This window comes from Lissotriton helveticus, chromosome 9 (genome assembly GCF_964261635.1).
Source record: "Lissotriton helveticus chromosome 9, aLisHel1.1, whole genome shotgun sequence".
In the NCBI taxonomy this organism is placed as follows: domain Eukaryota; kingdom Metazoa; phylum Chordata; class Amphibia; order Caudata; family Salamandridae; genus Lissotriton; species Lissotriton helveticus.
The window spans coordinates 256,536,773-256,562,279 of NC_136070.1; the positions used below are offsets into that span (position 1 = coordinate 256,536,773).

At 43.9% G+C, this 25,507-nt stretch overlaps 2 protein-coding genes across 2 annotated transcripts in view; one reads left to right on the plus strand and one right to left on the minus strand.

The window, feature by feature from the left end:
* The window catches only part of YLPM1 (YLP motif containing 1), a 1,323,976-nt gene that overhangs the window by 1,293,900 nt on the left and 4,569 nt on the right, over positions 1-25,507 (plus strand). The window contains exon 18 of the mRNA XM_078659899.1: positions 3,631-3,755. Within this exon, the coding sequence (XP_078516025.1) occupies positions 3,631-3,755 (125 nt within the window). The remainder of the gene's footprint in view (positions 1-3,630; positions 3,756-25,507) is intronic.
* Positions 9,127-25,507, minus strand: part of LOC144781200 (prospero homeobox protein 1-like) — a 111,264-nt gene continuing 94,883 nt past the window's right edge. Inside the window, exon 3 of the mRNA XM_078659901.1 lies at positions 9,127-12,217. Within this exon, the coding sequence (XP_078516027.1) occupies positions 12,032-12,217 (186 nt within the window). The 3' untranslated portion in view covers positions 9,127-12,031. The remainder of the gene's footprint in view (positions 12,218-25,507) is intronic.

Consider the following 25,507-nt stretch of genomic DNA (forward strand, 5'->3'; position numbering starts at 1 on the left):
ATATCCTATGCTGATGACACTCAGATTCTGATAACCTTAGGCCCCAATCCGGCAGATGCCAAAATCAGATTCCAACAGTGCATGATCGACATTCAAAAATGGATGAACAACAATTATTTAATGCTGAATGCTGCAAAAACAGAGATCATGCTATTTGGCATGGCCAATAAAATCTGGTCCGACGAATGGTGGCCTACGGCCTTAGGCCCCTGCCCTGTCCCTAAAAACACAGTCAGAAACCTGGGAGTCATCATTGATGATAAACTATCCCTGACCCCACACATAAACAAAATTGTCCATTCAAGTATCGGATTAATGAGAAGTCTTAGAAAAATTTTTAAGTGGCTCCCACTTGCTTCTCGAAAACCCCTCATTCAAGGCCTCATAATCAGTCGTCTTGATTATGGAAATGCGCTATTGGCCGATGTGAACGACAGTGCCCTCACCAAACTCCAGACTCTGCAGAATTCAGCGGCAAGGCTGACTCTAGACCTCCCACCCCGCACACCTTCAGCCCCATGTCTGAAGGCGCTCCATTGGCTCCCCATAAGAAAACGTATTTCATTTAAAATCTGCTGCTTGGTGCATAAATCCATCAACGGACACGGACCAAAATACCTGCAGCGGAAACTCCAAGGTTACTGTCCCGGGAGAACCCTGCGCTCTTCTACTAAACATCTTTTAAAGGTCCCCAAGGTCAGGACCGTAAGAAACGGAGACAGGAGCTTCTCCAAAATAGGCCCCACCATCTGGAACACACTACCACTAACCATCAGACTGGACCCCAACCTTAAAACTTTCCGCAAAAACCTTAAAACATGGCTTTTTAGTCGGTAATTAATCCCCTTTGGGTTCTCTTCTCTCCAGTTGTCTCGCAAGCGCTCTGAGACCTATTGGTGAATTATGCGCTATATAAAAATAAATACATAGACATAGACATAGAAAATAAACCTCCCGGCGAGATTCTCAACGCGGAGAGGTCAGGTTTCTCATTGCGAGTGGTCGCGTATGCTCGCGACCGCTCACGATGAGAAACTACCAGTCCGCGATGAGAAAGCTGCTGCTCGAGAATAAATCTACTCGAGCTGCAGAAAACGACCACTTGCACTGTGCAAGATGCGGTTTGCAATGATTGTACAGTGCGGACAAGCATCCGGCACTGTGCAATCAGTGCGAACAGCATTTTGCACAGTGCACTACCCAGTTTGCCTAGCTACGCGTAGCTTGGGTAGTGCACTTCGCGTAGCTACGCGTAGCGCTACTAAGCGAATTACGCCCAGGGTTACCAATAAGGTGAAAAACCTCGGAGTCTTTTTTGAGTCTAAACTATCCTTTGAGGGTCAAATTAATGCAATCACCTCATCTTGCTTCTTTTTGATTAAAACCATAAGAAAGATCCTTCCTTTCATTCCTCTAGAACTCCAGAAAGCGGTGGTGACAGCTCTCATACTGTCCAGACTGGACTATTGCAACTTGCTGTTCCATAACATACGTACGCATCTCCTCAATAAAATGCAGGTCCTACAAAATACTTACAAAAAGGGGGGTGGTGATGAACAGAGTATCTGAGTTAATCAGAACACTCCTACCCAGTCAACAGATCAGGGCTTGATCCATCACCGTTTTTTAGCTCACTGCACCATCCCAGTTCAGAACCTGGCTATATGCAAATTAGTCTGTCCCTGGCCCAGTGCATCATGGGAACAGGGCAGACCAAACTACCAAGCCAATTCTTCATTTAATAATAATAATAATAATAATGTAAAACTATTTTAAAAATACATATAATTTTACAAATATTAAATAAAAACATTAACACATATTTAAAAAATTATAACTAAAACATATACTTTTAAAATAAATTAAAAACTCTACATATAAATTAATATATATACGTACTCCACATATTGCAACAGTAGGAAAATTGTTGGATAGCGTAGGGGTAAAAATTACTATTCCCACTCCAGAGGGTGCAACAGTAGGGAAAGCGTTGGATAGCGTAGGGGTTTAAATGACTATTCCCACTCCAGAGGGTGCAACAGTAGGGAAAGCGTTGGATAGTGTAGGGGTAAAAATTACTATTCCCACTCCAGAGGGTGCAACAGTAGGGAAAGCGTTGGATAGCGTAGGGGTTTAAATTACTATTCCCACTCCAGAGGGTGCAACAGAAGGGAAAGCGTTGGATAGCGTAGGGGTAAAATTTACTATTCCCACTCCAGAGGGTGCAACAGTAGGGAAAGCGTTGGATAGCGTAGGGGTAAAAATTACTATTCCCACTCCAGAGGGTGCAACAGTAGGGAAAGCGTTGGATAGCGTAGGGGTAAAAATTACTATTCCCACTCCAGAGGGTGCAACAGTAGGGAAAGCGTTGGATAGAGTAGGGGTAAAAATTACTATTCCCACTCCAGAGGGTGCAACAGTAGGGAAAGCGTTGGATAGCGTAGGGGTAAAAATTACTATTCCCACTCCAGAGGGTGCAACAGTAGGGAAAGAGTTGGATAGCTTAAGGGTAAAAATTACTTCCCACACTACTCCCCCTTTAACACAAAACACACTAAACATACAAAAAAACACAATTAATATAAATTTCTATTAATCAATTAATAACAATTAATATTACTAAATTGATGTAATTATAAATGAACTAATTAAGACATATTAATTGCTAATTAATTAACAATAAATACCAACAAATAAATACAATCTCTTTAATTATTTACATTTAATTATATCACACCCTATACCCCTATAAACACACAACCCACTACACATAAATAAATCACATCATTTAATCACTTAATTATTAATTACCAATTAATTATTAATTAACAATAACAAAAACATTAAATATATTAGCACATTAACTCTAATTAATTTAATTAAATAATTATTATTTAATTACCAATTAATTATTAACAATAACAAATATATATATATATTAGCACATTAACTCTAATTAAGTTAATTTACTAATTAATAATATTTAATTACCAATTAATTAATTAACAATATTTGTTATATATATATTAAAACATTAAATCTAATTAATGTAATTAACTAATTAATATTAATTAATTATCAATTAATTAATAATTTAAAATATTTACAAAAATATATGAATTAATTAATTATTATTAAATTACTTCCCACCCTATTCCCCTATAAACCCACAACCCGCTCTGATACTAAAACGCAAAATGTAAACAAATATACTAATTTTCAAACATACATTACAAAACATATTTAACAAACATATAAACAACATAATAAAATACATAACAATAAACAAATTTTCGATATTAGTACATTTCGATATTTGTAACATACATACCTTAAAAAAACGATATTCTGTCTGTCGATATTTTGGACATCGATATTCTATACCATCGAAATTAAAACATTGATATTATTGTACATCGATATTTTAATTTCGATATTTTGTCTCACTACCCAGTCATTACTAAACACAAATCTCCCCCTACACTTTGGGGAATTAATACACCAAATATTTAATGCTTCTGATACGGCGGGCCTAGCCCACTATTTTAAGGTTGTGGGATCCTGCTTTGTAACCTCGGTTCAGACTATTTTTGGAGTAATCTCTGCCTTTATTCATTCTATTTTTTACAGCGTATTTGGAGGCTTTCCCCTGCTGGTCCTCCTGGTTTGTGACGTTCTTGTCCTTCTATTGCTGTTTCAAAATGGCTGCTCGATCTGTGGCACTGCCCAACCAGGAACAATTGCATCTGTACTGTGTGAGTATGCGGCCTCTTTTTGGTGTGATGCCATTGGGTGCTCTTGACATCGACTATTTGCTGACCTACCGTTATGCCTACATTGCCTGTGTGCAACTTGTGTTCTACTGCATCTGGTGCCCTTTTCAATGGTCCCTGGATGTCTGCCTGTTCACTACGTCACACGCTGCACTGGATTATGAACTGTTGATGGGTCCATTGATGTCCCACAACCAGGACTGTTCCAAGGGTAAGCGGCTTGTGTACAATCCTTCAATGGAGCCGGCAGCCAAAGTGAGTCCCTGTGCTCAGGCACAGCGCCTCTTGGTTCAGAGTTTCATCGAAGTCGACACAGGTTGCCCTGGAGTGCTCCTAACTGCATCTGGATATGAGGAACATGTATGTTCCTTTGAGTTGCTTAGTTGGATGGCATCCCTTTTTACTATTGAAGGTTCTGACACCTTATTGGAGCTTATAGCATTCCACTTGTCATGCGAGATCCTTGGGCCAAAAGATACCATGTAATTGGCTATCTTTTTGCATCCGCAAAAAAAAAAGAATTTCTCTACACTAGATAATGATTTGAACGCCCTGCTTGCAGATTGAATTACGATTTGGATTTCAATATAGCACTTTGACTCTGTTTACCCGAGACTTCTGTGTTAGTCGGGGGCTAACATCCTGAGCATGGGGAGGGTGTCATGAGGCCCATGGGGACATTGTTATCTTCCCTATGTTAGCATGAGCACGTTGTAGACCCCCTGCTGCTTTGTGCACGATACCATATGAGTTTATCGTTCATAACTTTCTTTTGCAACTTTCACACAAGAACCTACAGTTATTTTTCATGCATTGCAGGTACCTGGGATTTATTCTGAACATTGTGTGCAAGGTTGATCAACAATGCCCCTTGTTAGTCTGTTCTGGTCAGGCCCTAGCACCTAGACAAAACATACAGATGCAGCTGGTGTGTGGGAATACATACTCTGGTCTTATGGGAATACATGGATAGGTAACAGACACTTGGAGAGGGACCTGTCCAGGGAGAAGAGCGTTACAGCACCTATGATGTAGATCTACCATCTATAGACTGAGGTATGGGGTCTGTAGATAACGCCCAGAGATCTAATATATAATCATCCTGCATCTAGACAAGGGGAGGGAGGTTAAGCTACACTATCTTTAACTATGACAGCTCCTTTTATGATTTATTTATTACTTGCTATGCTGTCCGTATTTATGTTATGCATTTTCCATCTAATTGTGGCACAAATACTGCATACTAGAGCACGTTAGTTAAAATAAATATTTTAAACTTGTCAGTGTCTCTGTCAGATCTTTTTGTGGACAAGTATAAGAGTGTAAGCGAAAGGGTGTATCTTGCAACTGCGATTCCTGAGAGATTCGGGAGTGTTGTGTTCTGGGGTGTCTAATCACGTGTTCCTCTGTGAGTGAGTAGGAGGGCAAGTGAGAAAATATAGCTAGTCGGTCCCGGGCTCATGGATACTCAGGTGGTAGGATGACTCAGTCCCTATATACCAAGGTCCCATAATCCTATGCATAGTTCTGTGTTTGCGCAGAATCCCTGAAAAAACTTGGAGCCAGTCGGCAGAGACTACACATGACCCGGCAGCGGTTATATGTACGCTTTCCTCACCTCGTGTGAGTCTCTTTCACTGAACACAGCCTATGCTTTCTATTGCCATGTGTTGACATTAAGGACACATGCTTTCGCTGCACACTGCGCATGAAGGAATTTAGGACCATTGGAACAGGGCCTTTGGTCCAATAATGTTGAAGAACACTGGCATTGCATACTACGCATGGACAGTGGCCATGTTAGGGCCAGGCCTGTTAATTCGAAAAGAACGTTTGCATTGCCATGATTTTTTCAGATCAAGCGGAGGGCACAAGTCAGGCAGTGGTTGCAAGTAAAGGAGCTCACACAGGCAGCCCTGCATATACCCGACTTTATTCACGACGGAAACACACTTATTTTAATTGCGCTCAATAAGTAACACTTTCTCTCCGAAAAGAAACTATTTGAAAAAGGTCTGGACTGAAACTGTCCCTATCTGCTTATCACTACGGTATTTTGAGGGTTAAACCAGGTATCTTTTTACCACATTGATATCCTTTATTTAATACATATCAGTTTGTTTTCTACTCATTGCTGTATCTGATTGACTAGTTTGTGGGCAATGTATTGCCTTCTGGCGCCACCTAGAGACCCGCTTGTTTACAGTCAAATTCGTTTTGCTTCCTCATGTGGTGATGCTTCGTGCTTTCCTCCCTACTGGGTGGTCAGGGTGGAAGACTGAAAAGCAAAAGGATTCCGATTGTCCCTGTGCTGTCTTAAGAATTGACCTGAAATGCCTCCTTAGAAGCAAAGCACCTTAATTTAAAGCAGGTTTTGGTAATAACACGTTGGCTGTGCGTTTGTTCTATATTAATGCACTACTATTAACGCACTACTGAAACAAAGTAATTACTACCATGTTTCAATCAACGTATTCTAGTCTTTCACGACTTACTAGATAGAGAATGGCGTGTACAGTGCTGCAATGAATTGTCCGATTAAAGCACACGCCTGCCAGCATTAGTATCGTGCTACTCCCTCCCTGTCTCTGCCCACCATGCTGCAGGGCGAGTTCCTATTTCATCACCTTACAACCTCCCGGCTAGTGGTGTAAAGGCGGGTAGACTGCACCTTGCCGCCCACCACTTCACTGTGGTGTCGATGATCTGAATGCGCTTCTAATATGCATACATCGAGGGCACTGTGCCGATAGAAGCTGCATCCAACTGATTGCATTACATTTATTCTGTAACTTCTGGGTACCGGAAAAGGGATAGCATGTGACAAACTTTCTCATGTCTTATAACTTAGATACAGTATCAGCCATTATCCTGGAAGAAATAGTTAAGCCAATCACCATTTAGTACATACATAACACCAGTCCGTGATTTCACTTCCTCTTAACCAACCTTCATTTTGTATGAGCACTTTTAATCAATTATATCTAGTATTCGTTTTCTTATCTTCTGATATATTGTTCACAGCAGTACTCCATCCAGATGCCTGTAGTATGCAAAATGTTTGTTTACCTTTTCACTCTACTGTAACATTCGTCAAGCAATGTTTCTTCATTACATTAATTTTGGACATTATCTTCTACATCTTTACCCCTCCTTTTCAGTTTTGACATTTACAATTTTACGGTCCTTTTGTTTTTTGTGAATGACCTAATGGTTGTAATAATGTTTGTTTGGTTTTACTGCTATTAGTGATGTCAAATAGTTCCCCTTTCAGCATCTTTGACAACCATATCGAAATTGTATATGTTTGATATATGTTTGTCCAAAAAACCAGCAAATTTGGTTTATGTATTCCAATTAGACGTTTTTCAAGGGTACTCCATGCAAGTTTGCTAACCAGACTGCCCTCTTGATCACAATCACTTTGGCTGCATGAAGCTTGTTCTATTGTTTCCTTGATTGCACACCTTATTCTAAGGCTTTTCGATAAATTAGGCCATTACGTGTATATATTAGTGGTGCAATTGTCATTCTGTTAGTCCTATTTTTATCTCTAATAAGACCCTGCGCATGCTCAAACCCCACTTACAGCAATTAGCTAGGTGTAATGTGCGTGCTTGATCTTTCCTCACCAAATGAACCCCTTTCTAGCGTTAGGTGTACCATGGGGCTTACCAACATTGAACAGATTATAAGGTAGTCCTGCTGTTTATCTGGAACAAAAATTGGCTATAAACTATACACTAACTTTAACACCTAGTGTGTAGTAATTGTATAGCTCTTCAATCTCTGGCAGCACAGCACCCAGGATAACGTGCTGCTTGGCGAAACACATATGGTCCAAAAGGCCAGTGCCAATGCTTGCTCTATATTAGAAGACATACTTCAAATATATAGTTCATGTTGAGTTTCTTTGTTTTCTATCCAGGTAGTTAGGACACCATCTTTCAAGTCCACATAATATGGCTTCCATTTTGTAATTTCATGTTCCCACGCTGTGTAGAAATGGCACCATCCATTCCCTGTTTGAGAAAATGCAGTGGGGTGGAGTACAGGAGCAAGGATTTACATGACGATGTGCTACGGTGATAGTTGGTGCAAGGATTAGTGGAAGGAGATGCTGAGAGCAGAGAGGGAGTTCATTCGGGGTTGAGAGGTTAGTCATGGAGTGGGGAGAGGAATTAAGGTTTAAAATATCAAATGGAATCCAATAGTTGGAGAGGTGCTGGGTGCAGGCAGAGGGGTGGTGAGAGGAAAATTGCACGGCTCCAGTTCAGTGTTGGGTTTGAGGGGAGGTGTAACTTTTTGCAAGGGGCTGGTCTGGAAGCTGTGGATTACATCGTGCTCAGGGCTGGACTGGCCATAGCGGGCACCAGGCATTTCCCCAGAGGGGTGGAGGCTGTTTTTTTGGCCGTAGAGGCCGGTTTAGCAGCAGTGCTGCAATATCGGCCCCCTGTAACAAAAGCGGGAGCAGTGCTTTCTATTCGCACATAAAACACCCCATCCCCTCCACCGCTCCCAGGGACTGTCGAGCAGCAATCTGCCAGGGCCAATTTCTGACCCCAGTCCTGATTGCACTTTGGTGTTGTTTGAAGGGATGAGCCTTCTGACCATTCCTGAAATGGAGAAGGTTTGGGGCCGAGCAGATTTCAACTGGGATGGATTTACACTCTTTTGGAGCATAGCTAGAGAATACCTGGCACCTCAGCTTCTCCTTCCTTCCTCCTTCGCTGTCCTGCAAGTCATATGTGTGACACCAGAGGCCTTGATCCCCTGGTGCAGTGGGATACCAGAGTTAACCGCCTCGTTGATGACACAGCGGGTTTTAAATATAAGGGGAAGCCAATGAAGGGCTGCTGTGATCCTGTAGTGTTTTGGAGACCCTTAATGAGGGAGGACCCCATGCTGGACTGCCTATAAGATGCACTTCTCAATTGGATGTCATGGATGCTGGCTGGCACTGCAGTTACCTATGTCGAAATGGGATATAACCAGAGTTTGGACAGCTGTTTTGAGGTATGCTTGTCGTAGGAAGGGTTTCACTCTGCAGAGTAGAGTTAGTTGGTACTAGTTATTCGCTCTCCCTCCTGTGCCATGAAAATGTTGACTGTTTGGACGCCTTTGGACTTGTTGCGTTCCTCTTTACACCCCACTTGTTGCTCAAGATGGACACAGATTCCAAATAGTTTTACATAGCGATACATTTTCATTGGCTTGTCGAATTCTCCTTGATATTGCCTGCATTTTTTAATTGCTATTTTCTATTTTTCTTGTACCACTTCTTGGTTAAGCTGGTAAAGCACACCGTTACCCTTATTTGTTTTTCTGGGTTTAAGTAGCAGAAGCCGAGGTGTGTGTTTATGCATGGTATTTATTAACCTGTGATTTAACTTTTTATTCTCTGTATGTGCTTTTCTGGCTACTGTCCTCTCACATACCAACAGTGAAACCAAAGTGCTCACACGCTCCAGAGTTCTATGATCTCTCCTTTCAGGAAATCATCGTAAACAGTAAATATTTTATTTGAAGGTGTTAAATAGGACGAACACCCTTCATCTGATGCTTAGATCTAGAAAGTAGCCACTGTTCAAACCTTAGTTGTGATTTTATATATATATACGTATATGGAAACACAGAAACAATATATTCACATGATGCCCATACACATGTACACCTCTATTTTTTTGCCATATTCGTGTTTCTTGACCTCTGTCTTTCATTTGTGGCCACAGACATGTCCTGTTGTGGTGAAGATTGCATCCAGCAGTCCAAAGATCCTGTTCCATGGAAATAGTACATCTTCGCCCGTTCATGTAGTCACTCAATTACCTAGTCTAGGGCCAAAGAGTGCTCCAGAACCTGCATGGATCCTTCCACCATGTGCCATTATACCACACTCGGACTACTTTGTGTGCCAGAATCTGCCATAAGTATGTAAAGGACCCTCATTATCATAGTCTCATCAGAGCTGTGCCTGCCTGGATGGCATTCATATTTTATGAAAATAAATTTTCATGGGCTTAGTCTACAGCTTGTGGAACTTGATCGTAACTGTTTGAACGGCTAGCAGTATGGACTAGCTGCTCGGCGGTCCCTATTTCTAGGACTTTCCACAGTTGTAGATGTTGCTCCATATTTTGTGAATGTAAAAAGTCCATGTTTCACAAATCATTAATGCGAATCATCTTTATCCTGCGATGTTTATCACCATGTCAGATTGGCTACTGTGCCCTTGATTTTTGACGTTCAGCTGTTGGTATTGCCACTGGACTTGATCTTGCACTACTTCCTCTGATGGCTAACTTTTTAATCTTAATGTCCAGGGAACCCCTCTTTAATATGGTCACTTGATGGGGGAAACCAGCGACTCTGGGTAAATCGCTGGCTCCTGCGCAAGTAACGTGTACTCCTTTCTGTGGTTTTTCTTAAGACAAACTATTTTCCTCCTTTTGGTGAACAGACCACAAAAAAAATCAAAGGATGATAGTTCTGTCTGTGACTCTTTTTAAGAGATGCAAATAGAACATGTTCTTTTTTAAAACAGACTTTGTACATTGATATGTATGACTATATTTTGCTTTTAAATACACCATTGGAACTTTCTCACTCTAGTGGAACAAACTCAGTCATCTGCAGTTAGTAGATGGGTGGGGGGAAATGGATGCAGAAATGTGTTCTGTTCTCAAATCTTATAAAATGTTTGTAACTCAGTGCTATGCTTTTGAGACCTAACAAATACGGTTTTTGTAAATGGGTCACTTGTTCTTCATAAAATTGATGTCATGGTTTACAATATGTTATGCTTGTAAACATTGGCATGTATTTTTTCTCTAAAATCTGGAGATTTATCTGGAGATTTATGTATCTGTTTGTTGATTTCGGGATTTGTATTGGCTTGTGTGAGAGGTTTAGGGTGAGAGGTGGGTCAATCCACTAAACAGACTTTTTCCATCATGCACGCTGGCATATGACAGGCTCTTTCACAGGTTAGAGATGCTTAGAATGTTGTCAGAAGCAGTCTCACCACCAATTAAGATGGCGGGCAGTGGGGAGGATGTCCGCAGTGCTGATTGACTGATAGAGCAAATGCGATTTATAATCTTGTATGCAGTCAGAAACATCTTGTGTGCATGCACATTTAACATCATCAGAGCCATGGCTCACAGGATCAAGTTGCACCTGACACCACACAACATTCACTGGAAATAAAAGTCGATTTGATGTTGACCTTCCTCCAGGAGGAGGCGATGTTTAAACTATTTTTCACAGATGTGCCTTTCCTTGTATTCTAGAAATGCGCCTCTTGCTTGTATGAGATGGTCCCCTCTTTAATCTGGGGTCCTGTACAAAGTGTGCTGAGCTCTGTCTGGAGACACATCTCTTCTCTTATGAAGTAGCTTCAGATATAATATGGATTGATTCTTTCTTCGCATATTAGTTGACCATGGCACGGACCAGTGAACCTCATTTGTTTACATATGGCAAGCCCCGAATTCACAAATGAGTTGGCCTCCCTTCTGAGCTTGAATGACTATCCACTTTGGAGAAACATGTCTTCCTGAACAAGGTGACCTCCAGGTCTAGTTTGAACTTAGCATACGTGAAAATAGGTGTTTTCCCTATCACTAGTTTGGAATGTGTACTCGTCTTTGGTGTCTTTGTTGAGATTGCATCATTGCTGATACGAAGTAAGCCCCACAATTCAGTCTTGTATCTGTAACGCCCAATTAGCTTACCTTTGCCTGTGAGGTACCCGGCTTTATTTCAGAGTAAGTATCTCTGATCTGGAGTAAGATCCCACCCATACGAGAGGGTCTCATTGCTGATCCTGGTAGGCCTTACATTACATTACAAGATGGCCTCATAAATTATCTGGAGAAAACATTTATTCACGAGGAAGGCTACCACATCGCTAATCATAAGGTACCCTGTTCTTCCATTGAGACAAACCCAGAGCTACTCTTGAATATTTATTCTCTACCCCTACTCAGTGGCCTCCGTTGAACAGCAGTAAACATCTCTTCCTTCTCATGTTTTCTTTAGTAAGCTTTTTTGACAGATGTTGCCAAGTTTTCTGTAGGAAACGGAATCATTGAGTAGCTTCTGGGAGTTTGTGTGCCTGGTCTCTGAAGTGGATTTTGGTTTAGATAGGGCACCACAGTTAGTAAGCCTGGCCAGAAGAAGCAAACTGAAGGGCTTGAGTAGTCACCTTGATGCTCTCTAGATGCAGCTCTTTGGAAGGCCCTTTAAGTCTTTAGTCAGCTCTGAAGAATCTCTTGTGGAAAGCCGGGACTTTGGAAGGTGTCTGGGATCTCGCAGTCCAGCTTAGCAATAATTTTGTATATAGATTTCTTCCACGATGGATCCAAGTCTTTCCCGCTTATGATTGCACCAAAAAACTCACGCAAAGTTACTGTTGCAATCTCCAGGAACTGTTCAGGGACCTGAAATAAAAGAGGCACAATGAGATCCAGCAGCTACAAGAAGACGTGCTTCAGAACCCCCTCAACCCTCATAGGATTGTAGAACCACAAGTCTGCCATCTGTTGTGTAGATCACAATACCCACCCCGGATGGACTCTGCTTGTCAGGGAATGGCTGCTATAAGTAGCCAGAAAGCTTTCTGCCAGATTGAGGAAAGTAGGTGCCCCCGGATCCCATCTATTCTCTGTGTCACCATTTTTGTGGACTGAACTTCTATAAAGAAAAAGAGTGATAGGTGGAATGCCACTCAATCCCAGCCCCACCCCAAAATGATGGTCCAGCTAGACCTGCTACACCTTCGACCACAAACAGGAAAGTAAACAACTCCACTCCTATCCAGTCTTATTGGCTCTTATCGGTGAGGGGAAGCTAGAGTTCCTATGTTGTCATGTTGGTCTGTACATTTTGGAGCAGGGCCAAGTCTGATTTGTATATGAGTCGAGCGTGTCTGCAATATCATGGTGTAGATAGCTGGCTCTGCATATATTATACCAAAGTAAGGTATAGTGTGCACAGAGTCCAGTGGAACCGCCAAAGGTAGGCAGAGGTAAAAGTAGATAATACCTTACTCTCTATTTGTGGTAGTGTGGGCGAGCAGTAAGGCTTTATCTGAGGGTAGTGCTAAGCATATATTGTACACACTCAGCAAGAAATGATGTCATACACTCAAAGACTGAATTCAGACCAACTTGTTTGTATAAAAAAAGTCTTAGTTATATTTATTTTCTGGAACCAAGCAAGCCTGGCACAGTTAAGTGTAAATGGTGTTTTCAAGGCAGGTTGAACAATACAAGCAAGCTGAAGGAAAATGACTTTGTTACAGGTTTCTAAATGCTTTGAATACACACAAAATGACTGTTAGATTACTTTTGATTTCTTTACAGATTGCTTTATGGATTACTTTTTCTACTCAGTATGATATGCCTAGATGTCATACTGGAAAAAGAACAATTGATAGACAGAATGCAGAACAATGTCATACATTCACCCCAGTACAGAGATCAGGGCCTAAATCCATCATTTTTTTGCTCACCATGCTATTCCAGTTTTTACCCAGCCATATGCAAATCAGTCTTGACCCTGTGCCCCATGGGAACAGTCCAGACCGAACTGCCAGGCAGGTAGTTTGGGCTGGACTGTTCCCATGAGGCACAGGGTCAAGACTGATTTGCATATGGCCAGGTCTAAACTGGGGTGGCATGGTGAGCAAAAGAATGATGGATTTAACCCAGATCACTTGACTGGGGGTGAATGTTTTGATTTGTTCTGCATTCCGTCCATAAATTGTGTGTCTTTTGCTTTCTTGCTCTAAGTGTGCCAGGTATGCCCAGATGTGGGTCCTGGGCTCACTGTGCCACTGGATTCAAGCTATCCTGGCTGAAGAAAGGGTGAAACCCTGAAACCGGTCCTAAGATGCTTATTTCCAGTCCAGGGAGGACCTGGCTTGGCAGTTTGGGCTAGACAGTTCCCATGAGGCACAGGGTCAAGACTGATTTGCATATGGCCAGGTCTAAACTGGGGTGGCATGGTGAGCAAAAGAATGATGGATTTAACCCGGATCACTTTACTGGGGGTGAACGTTTTGATTTGTGCTGCATTCCGTCCATCAATTGTGTGTCTTTTGCTTAGATGTCACACTGGGAAATTGCCTAGAGAAAAGGTAAGTAAATCATTTTTTTGTATATTTGCAGTTTCTTAGAGTTACATACTAACCAACTCCACGCTTTGAACAATTATTAAGAAACTGAGTTATCGAAATTGGTAGTGATAACCTAAATATTTTACCTGTATCTTCTGAGAATTTTCATCCTCCGTGACATGTATCTCTGTCTTACTTTTATACTTTATTTACTTCATTTGATATGTTACAATGCATATTGTTAATTATATGAAATTATCTTTGAGGCAACTTTCTGTAATTATTGTTACTATTGATGACTCATAATATGAGCTTTCCTATGCCCTCCCTTCCTCCCTCTAACTTCTCTCCTTCTCAAAATGTATACAGACTTTTTATGGTTGTTCTTATGGATATCTAAAGCTGCATATTCATTTTGGTTTATCAATATTGTTATTGCATCTGGTTGATATTTAGTATATACTGAATTCAATAACTACTTTTTAACAAAACAAAAAGAAGCATTGGCATAGCCAAAAGGTATCGCCTTTAGGACCTTACAAGCAGTGACGTAGCTTCGGTATGGGGGTACTTGGGGGTTTACACCACCCTAACAAATGTTTTTTTATGATAAATAGTCGGATATTATGAGGTCAGTTGGATTTCATCAGGAAAACATACACATACACTCTGTTTAGAAAGTTCTCAAAATATTGGTTATTTTTCAAAATATTGTGTGTTTCTGTCTTAGTACTCCTACCAATCTGCATTCCTCTCCCTTTCCACTGACCCTCAGGCCCCTCTTGTTGTATAATGTATTTAAACATTATATGGCAGCGTTATTGTTGGAATATCTGAAGCAAACACCCCCCAATCTTACTGACCAAGCTACCACTGCTTATAAGTGTTTAGCCAGAGCTATTGGCATTGCCAATGTCTTTAAACTATGCTGTAGAGCATTGTGGCTGCTGTCAGCATGTTGAAAAGTTATAATAAAAAAGTTTTATAAGTATTTTTGTTATCTTATATATAAACAAGAAGACATTATGTGCAACTGAACAACCCTATTAAAAAAATAACAAACCTAAGAAAAGCAGTCAATGCAATCCTATGGGAGGAAATTACTTTGGCGATTTACAGGTAAATACTTGGTTGTGGGAGTTGGGTTTCTGGGATTAGAACCAGGTTTTCCCCAGGGTCGAGGATACACTCTCAAAGCACCCTCAGCTGCACTAGGGCGGCTGGGTGCAGAGTGTTGAGGCCCAATGTTATGCAGGGGGGGTAAGGTGCATATGGTTGGTGGCAGCTCACGAGCAGGCCACTAGGTTTTGGGAGCCAAGCTCCTGCACTTAGGCTTAGGGCAAAGGGGGATCTAATTTATAACACAAGGTACAACCACAGTGGCACAGGGGTAGCCGGGTGCAGGGTGCTGTTTTGACGTTGAGTGCCCTGTTGTTTTGAATGGGAGTTGCCGGTTTTGGATTTTGTCTGCAGGCTCGTTCCAGGAAGTATTCCAGGGGGAACCAACAGTTGGGCAGGTAAATTAGAGGGCTCGAGGATGTAGGTGCATCTCGGGTTCTCTTCTCCAGGGCGGCTGGATGCAGGGGTGTCTTTTGAGGTCGGATTTCACCTTACAGGGCCACTCATGGTTGGGGTGGGGGGGTGTCTCCGCGCGTGGGCTGCAGGCGACTTCGGGGATTCCTCGAGGGGACAGGCCACGGTGGACTCTGGAGTGCTGGGGGACCTCGCTGGGACCGGTGTGCCACTCGGACTCGGGCTGTAGGCATAGGGTGCAGTGGTGGTTCTAGGCATCTGGTTTCTTTGTCCTCAGCAGGCTCAGTCTGTTGTGGGAGTTTCTTCTGAACAGAGCTGCTGTTCACAGGAGATCTAGTTTTTGTTGAAGGCAGTCAGTCCTCCCAGGGGTTCTGGAGGTCGCTGGCTAGAGGACAAGGCGACTTTTGGCACGGATCTCTGGATACTGCAGACGGGCCGGTAGGGCGGGGCCAAGTCAGTTCTTCTCAGCAGTTTTTCTCTGCTGGGTGTCTTCTTCGTAGGTTGCGGGAATCTGCCTTCTTGGTTCAGGGCTGCCCCCTAAATACTGAATTTAGTGGGCTTTTTAGGGGTCTCGAGGTTAGTTGCCAAAATGCTACTGACCTTAGGGCGACAAAACCCTTGGAATGCTCACCTCAGGTGGGAGAGTGGGCACAATCCCTAATCCTGATTGGAGAGTGCATGCCATCTGCAAGATGGCGAGCACTGAAGAGTGGGCTTCACCTTGCCTTCCCCACCTGAGGGGTGGGGTTGACAGAGGTGGGCGCCCCTTCTGGGCTGTGCTAATTTTTCCCACCTGTCTAACCACCGAAAAGGAGGGTAGACAGGAAGGGGGCCTGCTCCTGATAGCAGTAAAGGCTGGGGGTCGCATTACAAAGGTTGCAAGGCCTTTGAACCTCCCCTGCCACAAAGGGCTCTTCATGGCCTGGGGGACGTGTGGCCACCTCCGCCCAGGAAAGGCTTTGTTTCTGGGCTCAGGGATCGAAGGCTACCACCCCAGGGGTCCAGAAACATGTCTCGTGGTGGTAGGCTGGTGTTTACCAGTCCGGGAACCCACCAGAGGCTGGTCATTTTTCAGGGGGTACCTCTAAGATGCCCCCTGAGTGCATTGTATAATAAACCCCACACTGGCATCAGTGTGAGGTTATTATCTCCTTCGGCGCTTATGACGAGCTCAGCTCATCATGTGGCACAGTGGAGCCCACGCGGGGATAATTCCCCTCCTGTCCGGGGCGTTCCATTGAGTGGGCGGAGTCGTGACGAACTGAGCTCGTCATGATCACAGCTGAGCTCGTCACGAGCGCCGCTGTGCCGCACGCGGCCCCCCTCCCACCCGCACCTTGGGGGAATTAGCCCCGCGGCGAAGGGGTTAAGCTGAAAAGTTTGATACCATACTTACCAGAATTCAGTAAAGCCAATATGGTGATGTGGAGTTTGTAATGAGAAACTCCCAGACCATATACTCTGTATGGCTATACTGCACTTACAATGTCTAAGAATGAACTTAGACACTTTTGGGGTATAGGGCTCATGCACCTGTACCCTCAAAAGTGCCATAGTGCGCCCTGCTAGAGGGGTGTCTTAACTATACCAAAGGCTGTGGGTTGCAGGCATGGCCACAGGTTTGTGTGCCAAGTTGACTCTTCACTTTTCTCTGTACCAAAACGCGCAACCTGAAATGGCAGTGTGTCTGGGTATTAAGGTAAAGAACCTCTAAGGGTGGCACAATATGTGCTGCATTCCTTAGAGGCCTTCCCTGGTCACAGTAGCCTTGGTCCATATGGTACTTTCTACTAGGGACTTACATGTGGCCAGAGAGGTGCCAATTGGGGTTACAAAGGTACAGTTTTGGGGAAGAACACAGGCCCTGGGAACCTGATTGGCACGGACCCAGTTGACATCGTCAAAGTGCATCACAAATCTTGCAAAAATCGGAGGTGGGGGGGGGCTACTGCAACAGAAACCCAGCTTCCTACACATGGTGAGTAAAAAACTATGGGATTTGGCTTCTGTGCTGAAGGTTAGTTCAAGCATTTCCATAGCTGCTTTTTAATCTTTCTCAATAAGTGGCACAGATTAACCCAATCGTGGGTCTTTTAGGTGCAATTCTATTAGGGACTCTAGCTACACAAAGTGTGGGTCTCATATTGTTGGTTATTCTCTGTAATGGCACAATGAGCAAAACATGGAATAGAATATGCCCTTGAAAATTGCCAATGGTGAAGGTGAATTCAAGAATTTCCATCCTTTCCTATTTGTCTTTCTAAGGGATTCTTGCTAAGTGGGAGCGTTATGCCCAGACATTTGTCCTATAGCTCGCTGTGCCATATGGACTCAAGCTATGCTTCAATAAAAAGATCGAAATGCGCCTGGGATTGCTTGCATTCCTGCTCACAGGGAATTTCACCCGGCAGTCCGGCTTTCACGGAACCTTTTAAGGGTAGGAGTACAACTGATTTGCATGACATGGAAAGTGCTTTGGCAATTTGGCAATATCGAGAGGCTCTGCTAGGTTGTGGAGCGTAGCGTGCTCACTAGGAGCATTATAGCTTTTTTAAAAAAAACATTTCCTTCGTTTTTACCTGCTCACTGTAAAATTGTTCGTGCACTTTATTTTGGATGTAATTGCTAAAATGTTGAGTTAAACTGCCGCATACCTGCACATAATAGCATACAGCACCGCGTTTGGAGCGGATCCCTTTTTCTTTTGGGGCTGCACTGTGCCATCAGAGCGGCGGACATCTTGGGTGGGGGCTGGGGATTGGAGCGGTCTAGTCGTCACAAGGACGCTAGACCGGTATTTAAAGCAGGCAAATCAGGCGGCCGAACACATGGAAAGTGCTTTGGCAATTTGGCAATATCGAGAGGCTCTGCTAGGTTGTGGAGCGTAGCGTGCTCACTAGGAGCATTATAGCTTTTTAAAAAAAACATTTCCTTCGTTTTTACCTGCTCACTGTAAAATTGTTCGTGCACTTTATTTTGGATGTAATTGCTAAAATGTTGAGTTAAACTGCCGCATACCTGCACATAATAGCATACAGCACCGCGTTTGGAGCGGATCCCTTTTTCTTTTGGGGCTGCACTGTGCCATCAGAGCGGCGGACATCTTGGGTGGGGGCTGGGGATTGGAGCGGTCTAGTCGTCACAAGGACGCTAGACCGGTATTTAAAGCAGGCAAATCAGGCGGCCGAACACATGGAAAGTGCTTTGGCAATTTGGCAATATCGAGAGGCTCTGCTAGGTTGTGGAGCGTAGCGTGCTCACTAGGAGCATTATAGCTTTTTAAAAAAACCATTTCCTTCGTTTTTACCTGCTCACTGTAAAATTGTTCGTGCACTTTATTTTGGATGTAATTGCTAAAATGTTGAGTTAAACTGCCGCATACCTGCACATAATAGCATACAGCACCGCGTTTGGAGCGGATCCCTTTTTCTTTTGGGGCTGCACTGTGCCATCAGAGCGGCGGACATCTTGGGTGGGGGCTGGGGATTGGAGCGGTCTAGTCGTCACAAGGACGCTAGACCGGTATTTAAAGCAGGCAAATCAGGCGGCCGAACACATGGAAAGTGCTTTGGCAATTTGGCAATATCGAGAGGCTCTGCTAGGTTGTGGAGCGTAGCGTGCTCACTAGGAGCATTATAGCTTTTTAAAAAAAAACATTTCCTTCGTTTTTACCTGCTCACTGTAAAATTGTTCGTGCACTTTATTTTGGATGTAATTGCTAAAATGTTGAGTTAAACTGCCGCATACCTGCACATAATAGCATACAGCACCGCGTTTGGAGCGGATCCCTTTTTCTTTTGGGGCTGCACTGTGCCATCAGAGCGGCGGACATCTTGGGTGGGGGCTGGGGATTGGAGCGGTCTAGTCGTCACAAGGACGCTAGACCGGTATTTAAAGCAGGCAAATCAGGCGGCCGAACACATGGAAAGTGCTTTGGCAATTTGGCAATATCGAGAGGCTCTGCTAGGTTGTGGAGCGTAGCGTGCTCACTAGGAGCATTATAGCTTTTTAAAAAAAACATTTCCTTCGTTTTTACCTGCTCACTGTAAAATTGTTCGTGCACTTTATTTTGGATGTAATTGCTAAAATGTTGAGTTAAACTGCCGCATACCTGCACATAATAGCATACAGCACCGCGTTTGGAGCGGATCCCTTTTTCTTTTGGGGCTGCACTGTGCCATCAGAGCGGCGGACATCTTGGGTGGGGGCTGGGGATTGGAGCGGTCTAGTCGTCACAAGGACGCTAGACCGGTATTTAAAGCAGGCAAATCAGGCGGCCGAACACATGGAAAGTGCTTTGGCAATTTGGCAATATCGAGAGGCTCTGCTAGGTTGTGGAGCGTAGCGTGCTCACTAGGAGCATTATAGCTTTTTAAAAAAACCATTTCCTTCGTTTTTACCTGCTCACTGTAAAATTGTTCGTGCACTTTATTTTGGATGTAATTGCTAAAATGTTGAGTTAAACTGCCGCATACCTGCACATAATAGCATACAGCACCGCGTTTGGAGCGGATCCCTTTTTCTTTTGGGGCTGCACTGTGCCATCAGAGCGGCGGACATCTTGGGTGGGGGCTGGGGATTGGAGCGGTCTAGTCGTCACAAGGACGCTAGACCGGTATTTAAAGCAGGCAAATCAGGCGGCCGAACACATGGAAAGTGCTTTGGCAATTTGGCAATATCGAGAGGCTCTGCTAGGTTGTGGAGCGTAGCGTGCTCACTAGGAGCATTATAGCTTTTTAAAAAAAACATTTCCTTCGTTTTTACCTGCTCACTGTAAAATTGTTCGTGCACTTTATTTTGGATGTAATTGCTAAAATGTTGAGTTAAACTGCCGCATACCTGCACATAATAGCATACAGCACCGCGTTTGGAGCGGATCCCTTTTTCTTTTGGGGCTGCACTGTGCCATCAGAGCGGCGGACATCTTGGGTGGGGGCTGGGGATTGGAGCGGTCTAGTCGTCACAAGGACGCCAGACCGGCATTTAAAGCAGCCATGTTGACGCGCAGCGGTTACGCGCGGCGGGCTCACCGGAGCATCGCCGGAGTCACGCCAGAGTCCAGCCCGTCTGCGCCCGTCCGCGCACGAACGGGCGCAGGGGCCGGGACTACTGGCCAGCGGCGTATTTACTCCATGGAGGAGCTATACGCCCTGAATAAAGGTGAGCCACTTGTAGATCAGGCAGTCCTATTGACGCTTAAAAAATGCGCAATACTGCATCCCGATAAGGCCATGCCCCCGCCAGCTCAGTACCCTACATTAAAGATAGTCAGCCTGAACACTCGTTCGCTTCATCGCCATCATTTGGAGGTCTACAGTATGCTTCAGGACAATGACATCGATGTCCTGACTCTTTCGGAGACCTGGACGGGTGACAACTCGATGCCAGATATCATTGCTGCTCTCCCAAGCGGATATGATGTAATGTGGCACAACCGCCCAGGTGGCTTACGGGGAGGAGGGGTAGCTATTTTTTATAAGAAGACCCTATTAGTTGAGAAGCTGCTATCAGAGACAATTGACCTGACTGATTTGCTTGGGATAAAGGTCACTGTGCACAATGTGTGCTGGGTGATCTTGTCACTTTACCGACCACCCAATTCAACTCCACTCTTTTATGATCTATTCTGCCCTATTATATCTGACTTATGCTCCAGATATATGAAAATTCTCGTAACTGGAGACTTCAATTTACATTGGGATAAACCCAACTGGGACCTGCCCACGCGCCAGCTGGATACCTTAATGTCTGCGGTGGGTTTTATACAAATTGTGGATGTCCCCACACACGAAAAAGGCCACATTCTTGACCTTGTGTGGACCACAGATGCTAGTCTAACCCTTAAAGACGTAGCCCCTTGCATCTGGTCTGATCACCACTTGATATCCTGTGAGGCCCGCATTAAAGGCTGTATTACCAGCGGCCCGCTTGGTATCAGGAAAATCCGGAAATGGGCCGAGGTCGACCTAGCATCCCTGACTAAGGTGCTCCCGGTAACATCCCAGGTCGCTGATCTGGGACGCAGCCTGGACCGTGAATACTCTGATCTAACCAGGAGCATGACCCGGGCCATTGATCAAATAGCGCCGGTGAGAACGCAGCAAATAAAGCGTTCCGGTAAAGGGGCTCCCTGGTTTACGCCTGCGTTAAGGGAAACAAAAAGAAAGCTTAGAGCTCTGGAAAGAGCATGGAGGAAAACCAAGCAGGACACTGACAGGAAACTCTATAAAGCCTCCCTTCAACAATATAAAAACCTTATGACCCAAGCTAAAGCAGACCATTTTGAGTCCCGTCTAAGTAAGGCAGCAAATATTCAGAAAGAGACCTTTAAAATACTGGCAGAGTTGAGCAAAAAAACAGATAACTCTAAGGCCCCTATTGACTGTAACACCTTTCAGGCTTACTCTTTAGAGAAGGTGAAGATCATCATCCAGGAGATAAAGAACGGGGCGGTATTGGGTTCTGCCATAACATCAGCACCTGAGATCAGGACCGACTGCTCCCTTGAAGTATTTCCAGAGATGGATGTACTAATTCTAGAACAGCTGATGAGTAAAATTAAATCTGGCTCCCCAGCCGATCCATGCCCACCTGAGATCTTCCGTGTTGCCCGCCCCTTGTTGGAGGAATGTATCATCTCCCTCCTCAATAGATCATTAGATACGGGGTACCTACCGGTTGAGCTCAAGGAGGCGCGTGTAAGACCTCTACTGAAAAAGTCTGGGTCAGATCCTGCGGTGTTAAAGAACTACAGACCTATCTCCCAGTTGCCTTTTCTCTCAAAAGTTCTTGAGCAGCATGTATTAAAGTCCCTGTCCCTCTATTTGGAAACTCATCATCTACTCCATGAGCGACAGGCAGGTTTCCGAGCTCATCACGGCACCGAGTTGGTAATGCTCTCGGTGTTGGATGAACTAAGAGGCATGGCTGACTGTAAGAAACCGAGCGCCCTGATTTTGCTGGACTTATCAGCGGCATTCGATACTGTCAGCCATGCCTTGCTTTTGGAAAGACTGAAGGACTTTGGGATTAAGGGCCTGGCCTTTCAGTGGTTGCAATCATTCCTTACAGGAAGGACCCAAAAGATACAACTGGGGGACGAAACATCTGAGATAGGGATTTTAGAGTGCGGGGTGCCACAGGGGTCCGCCCTGTCCCCGCTTCTATTTAATCTCTACCTGCAACCATTGATCTCTTCTTTGGCCACCATGGGCTGTAAAGTCTTTAACTACGCGGACGACACGCAATTGCTGATAAGTGTCGATGACACTATGGCCGCACAACTCCAAGCCCAGAACATCTTGCGGTTTACAGTGCAATGGATGACGGATAACCTGTTAAAGATTAACCCTGATAAGACCGAGGTACTAGTGATTCCATCCACTGCCTCACCTTGGTGTGATCTCTATTGGCCCACAGAGTTAGGCCCTGCTCCAAGACCAAGCCCGTTTGTAAAGAGCCTGGGGATCAAGCTGGATGATGATCTGTCAATGGCCCCTCAGATCTCTGCGGTGGTGGGAAATTGCACAAACATCATTCGGCAACTACGGAAGTTAATTCCTGTCCTCTCACAATCCATGATGCGATCGATAGTAACGGCCACCATCATCTCCAGAATTGATTACGGTAACGCCCTTTACCTTGGCTTACCTAAAACTCTGACCAGTAGACTTCAGGTCATAATGAATGACGCTGCCCGGTTGATCTTCAGGCTACCGAGGAGATCTAAAGCCACTCCCCTACTACAAAGTTTGCACTGGCTTCCTATTAAAGAAAGAGTGGAATTTAAGAACTTATGCACGGCCCATAGGGCAATCTATGGCAAAGCCCCAGCTTACATCAAAGATCGTCTGCAACTCTATTGCCCTTTGAGATCACTCCGATCTTCAGACTCCCAATTACTGGTCTGTCCTCGCTATAGGCTGGTGACCAAGGGAGGGAGAGCCTTTTCAGTGCTAGTTCCCCAGCTATGGAACAGGCTGCCGGAGGGGCTGCGCCGGGAGGGGAACCTATTACGATTCAGGAAGAGCCTAAAAACATTTCTGTTCAGCAAAAGCATGAGCTCTGTATAATCCAGCTATGACCTCAGCTTCCACCTTGCTAAGTTATTGTCTGTTACCATTTTTCCGGGCGCTTAGAGACCTGCAGGTGATTAGGCGCGATACAAAACCTCACTAACAATAACAATAACAATAACAATGTAATGACAGTGAGGAAACAGTGCTGGAATGGAATGTGCCCAGAACGATTTTTAGTGGTTCAGATTAGTTCAAGCGTTTCCTTTCATTTATGACTCTCCTTCTTTCTGAAGGAACCACCAGGTAGGTGTCATGCTTCACAAGGCTCAGAGGTCTAGGCGGTGAGATGATTCAACAACTCTACTTCATGTGTGACACTGGGAAGTGAAAAAGGGTAGCAAGCTAGCTTCTGTCTCCTGCTGTCAGAACCCGAGATTCAGCAACCCTCTCGGGCTCTGTACCTCGGGTCTCTCTCTTCGTAGGGCCATAGAGCCTGCCTAAAAGTGTGTCCCCTAGAGGTGTAGAGGAGCAGTTGAACTGGACATTACTCTTCAGCCGATAACTCTATTTTCAAGATCTTTTAAACATTTAAGGAACTTTAGAAAAAAACATTATTGTGAGACTGCAGGGTGAGTACACACAGAGGATGGCAAGGCACACGCTCGGAGGATCTGAACTAAATGGGATTTGAAAGTGCTGAAAAACAACGAGTTGGGAGAGAGAAGGAATTTACGGTCATATTCATTTACAAAAGCAGGAGTCCTGCTTTTAAAGGTTAAAGAGGATAAGAAAATGTAACCAGATGATTGGGTGAGGCACTTGGAAATCTCTGATAGGTTAAAGGACAGCGTATTGTTTGCAGACGTAGATGGCCTATTTTCCTATATGCTCATACATGAATTGTGTTGCACAAAAATACTCCTACAGGGTAGCGTGGCAGACTCCGGTAGTTCACGAGTTTCTCCTTAGAAAATCAAAAAGAGTGCTGCAAAATAAATCCTGCTCCCTATTTCAATAAAAACTTGAGAGGGAATGCTAATCTGTCTAATACGTTTTTTTTTGTTTTTTTTAAGTCTGGCGTTAGCCGAGAACGTTTTATTTGACTAAAATTATATGTACAATATACTTCCGTATTGGAGCTTTCACCCAGCCCTCTTTGCCCGGTGGCTTTCACCCAGCCCTCTTTGCCCGGTGGCTTTCACTCAGCCCTCTTTGCCCGGTGGTCTGTTGCGCTGTCATTCCCATGTTTCTTCAGGTCACCACAGCATACAGCATTGGGCAAATGGTCAGCCCACTTAAGCCATTGGCTAACTTCACTCTGACTGATGGCATTCTGTCCATTTATAAGGAGCACTCATATGCTCACCATCCCTTCTTAACTTTAAAATAGTAACATTTTTGTAGACTTAAAAGGGTTTTCATGTTCCATTTAAATGTATTGGAGTAGATTTGTTAGAGGTGCAGGAAGCTATTTTCAGACAGAACTCATATTTAGAAAGAATAGATTTAGGGTCTTATGGATAGCAAGACCCTCCGACTGAGTCACTGTTTGGATGTTTAATTTTCCTTTTTTCTTCTCTTGCTTCTTTTTGATAGTAGTCAGTACTGATAGTAGTAGCATCTCTCTGAATGAAAAAAAACACTTTTTTCAAAATCATTTTTAAAGTGAGAGGAGAATTAAATGATAAAACATGTAAAATATATATTTATAGGTTATAGAAAAAAATATCTGTCTGGACAACATGTAAACAACTTCAGCCTACAGCACATGAAAGTGAATTATTCTAAAGCTGTCTTTTTCGGCAGCATGTCTCCCAGTGCAGGCACATTCTGCGAGCTAGGTGAACACCCTTCTTTAGGTGTCTCCAGCAATTAGCTCGTGAGCTACTGGTAGCTCTCTCGCTAACTGTAGGTAGCTCTCCTGTGTGCTGCCAAGCTGTATTTTTAGGACCTGTAAATTGATAGTTGAAGTATTTCAAAAGTATATTTAAAGCTGATGTTTGAGTGATAAATCATGTGGAGTTGGGAGGCTTAGTATTAATATCAATACCTTGGCATCA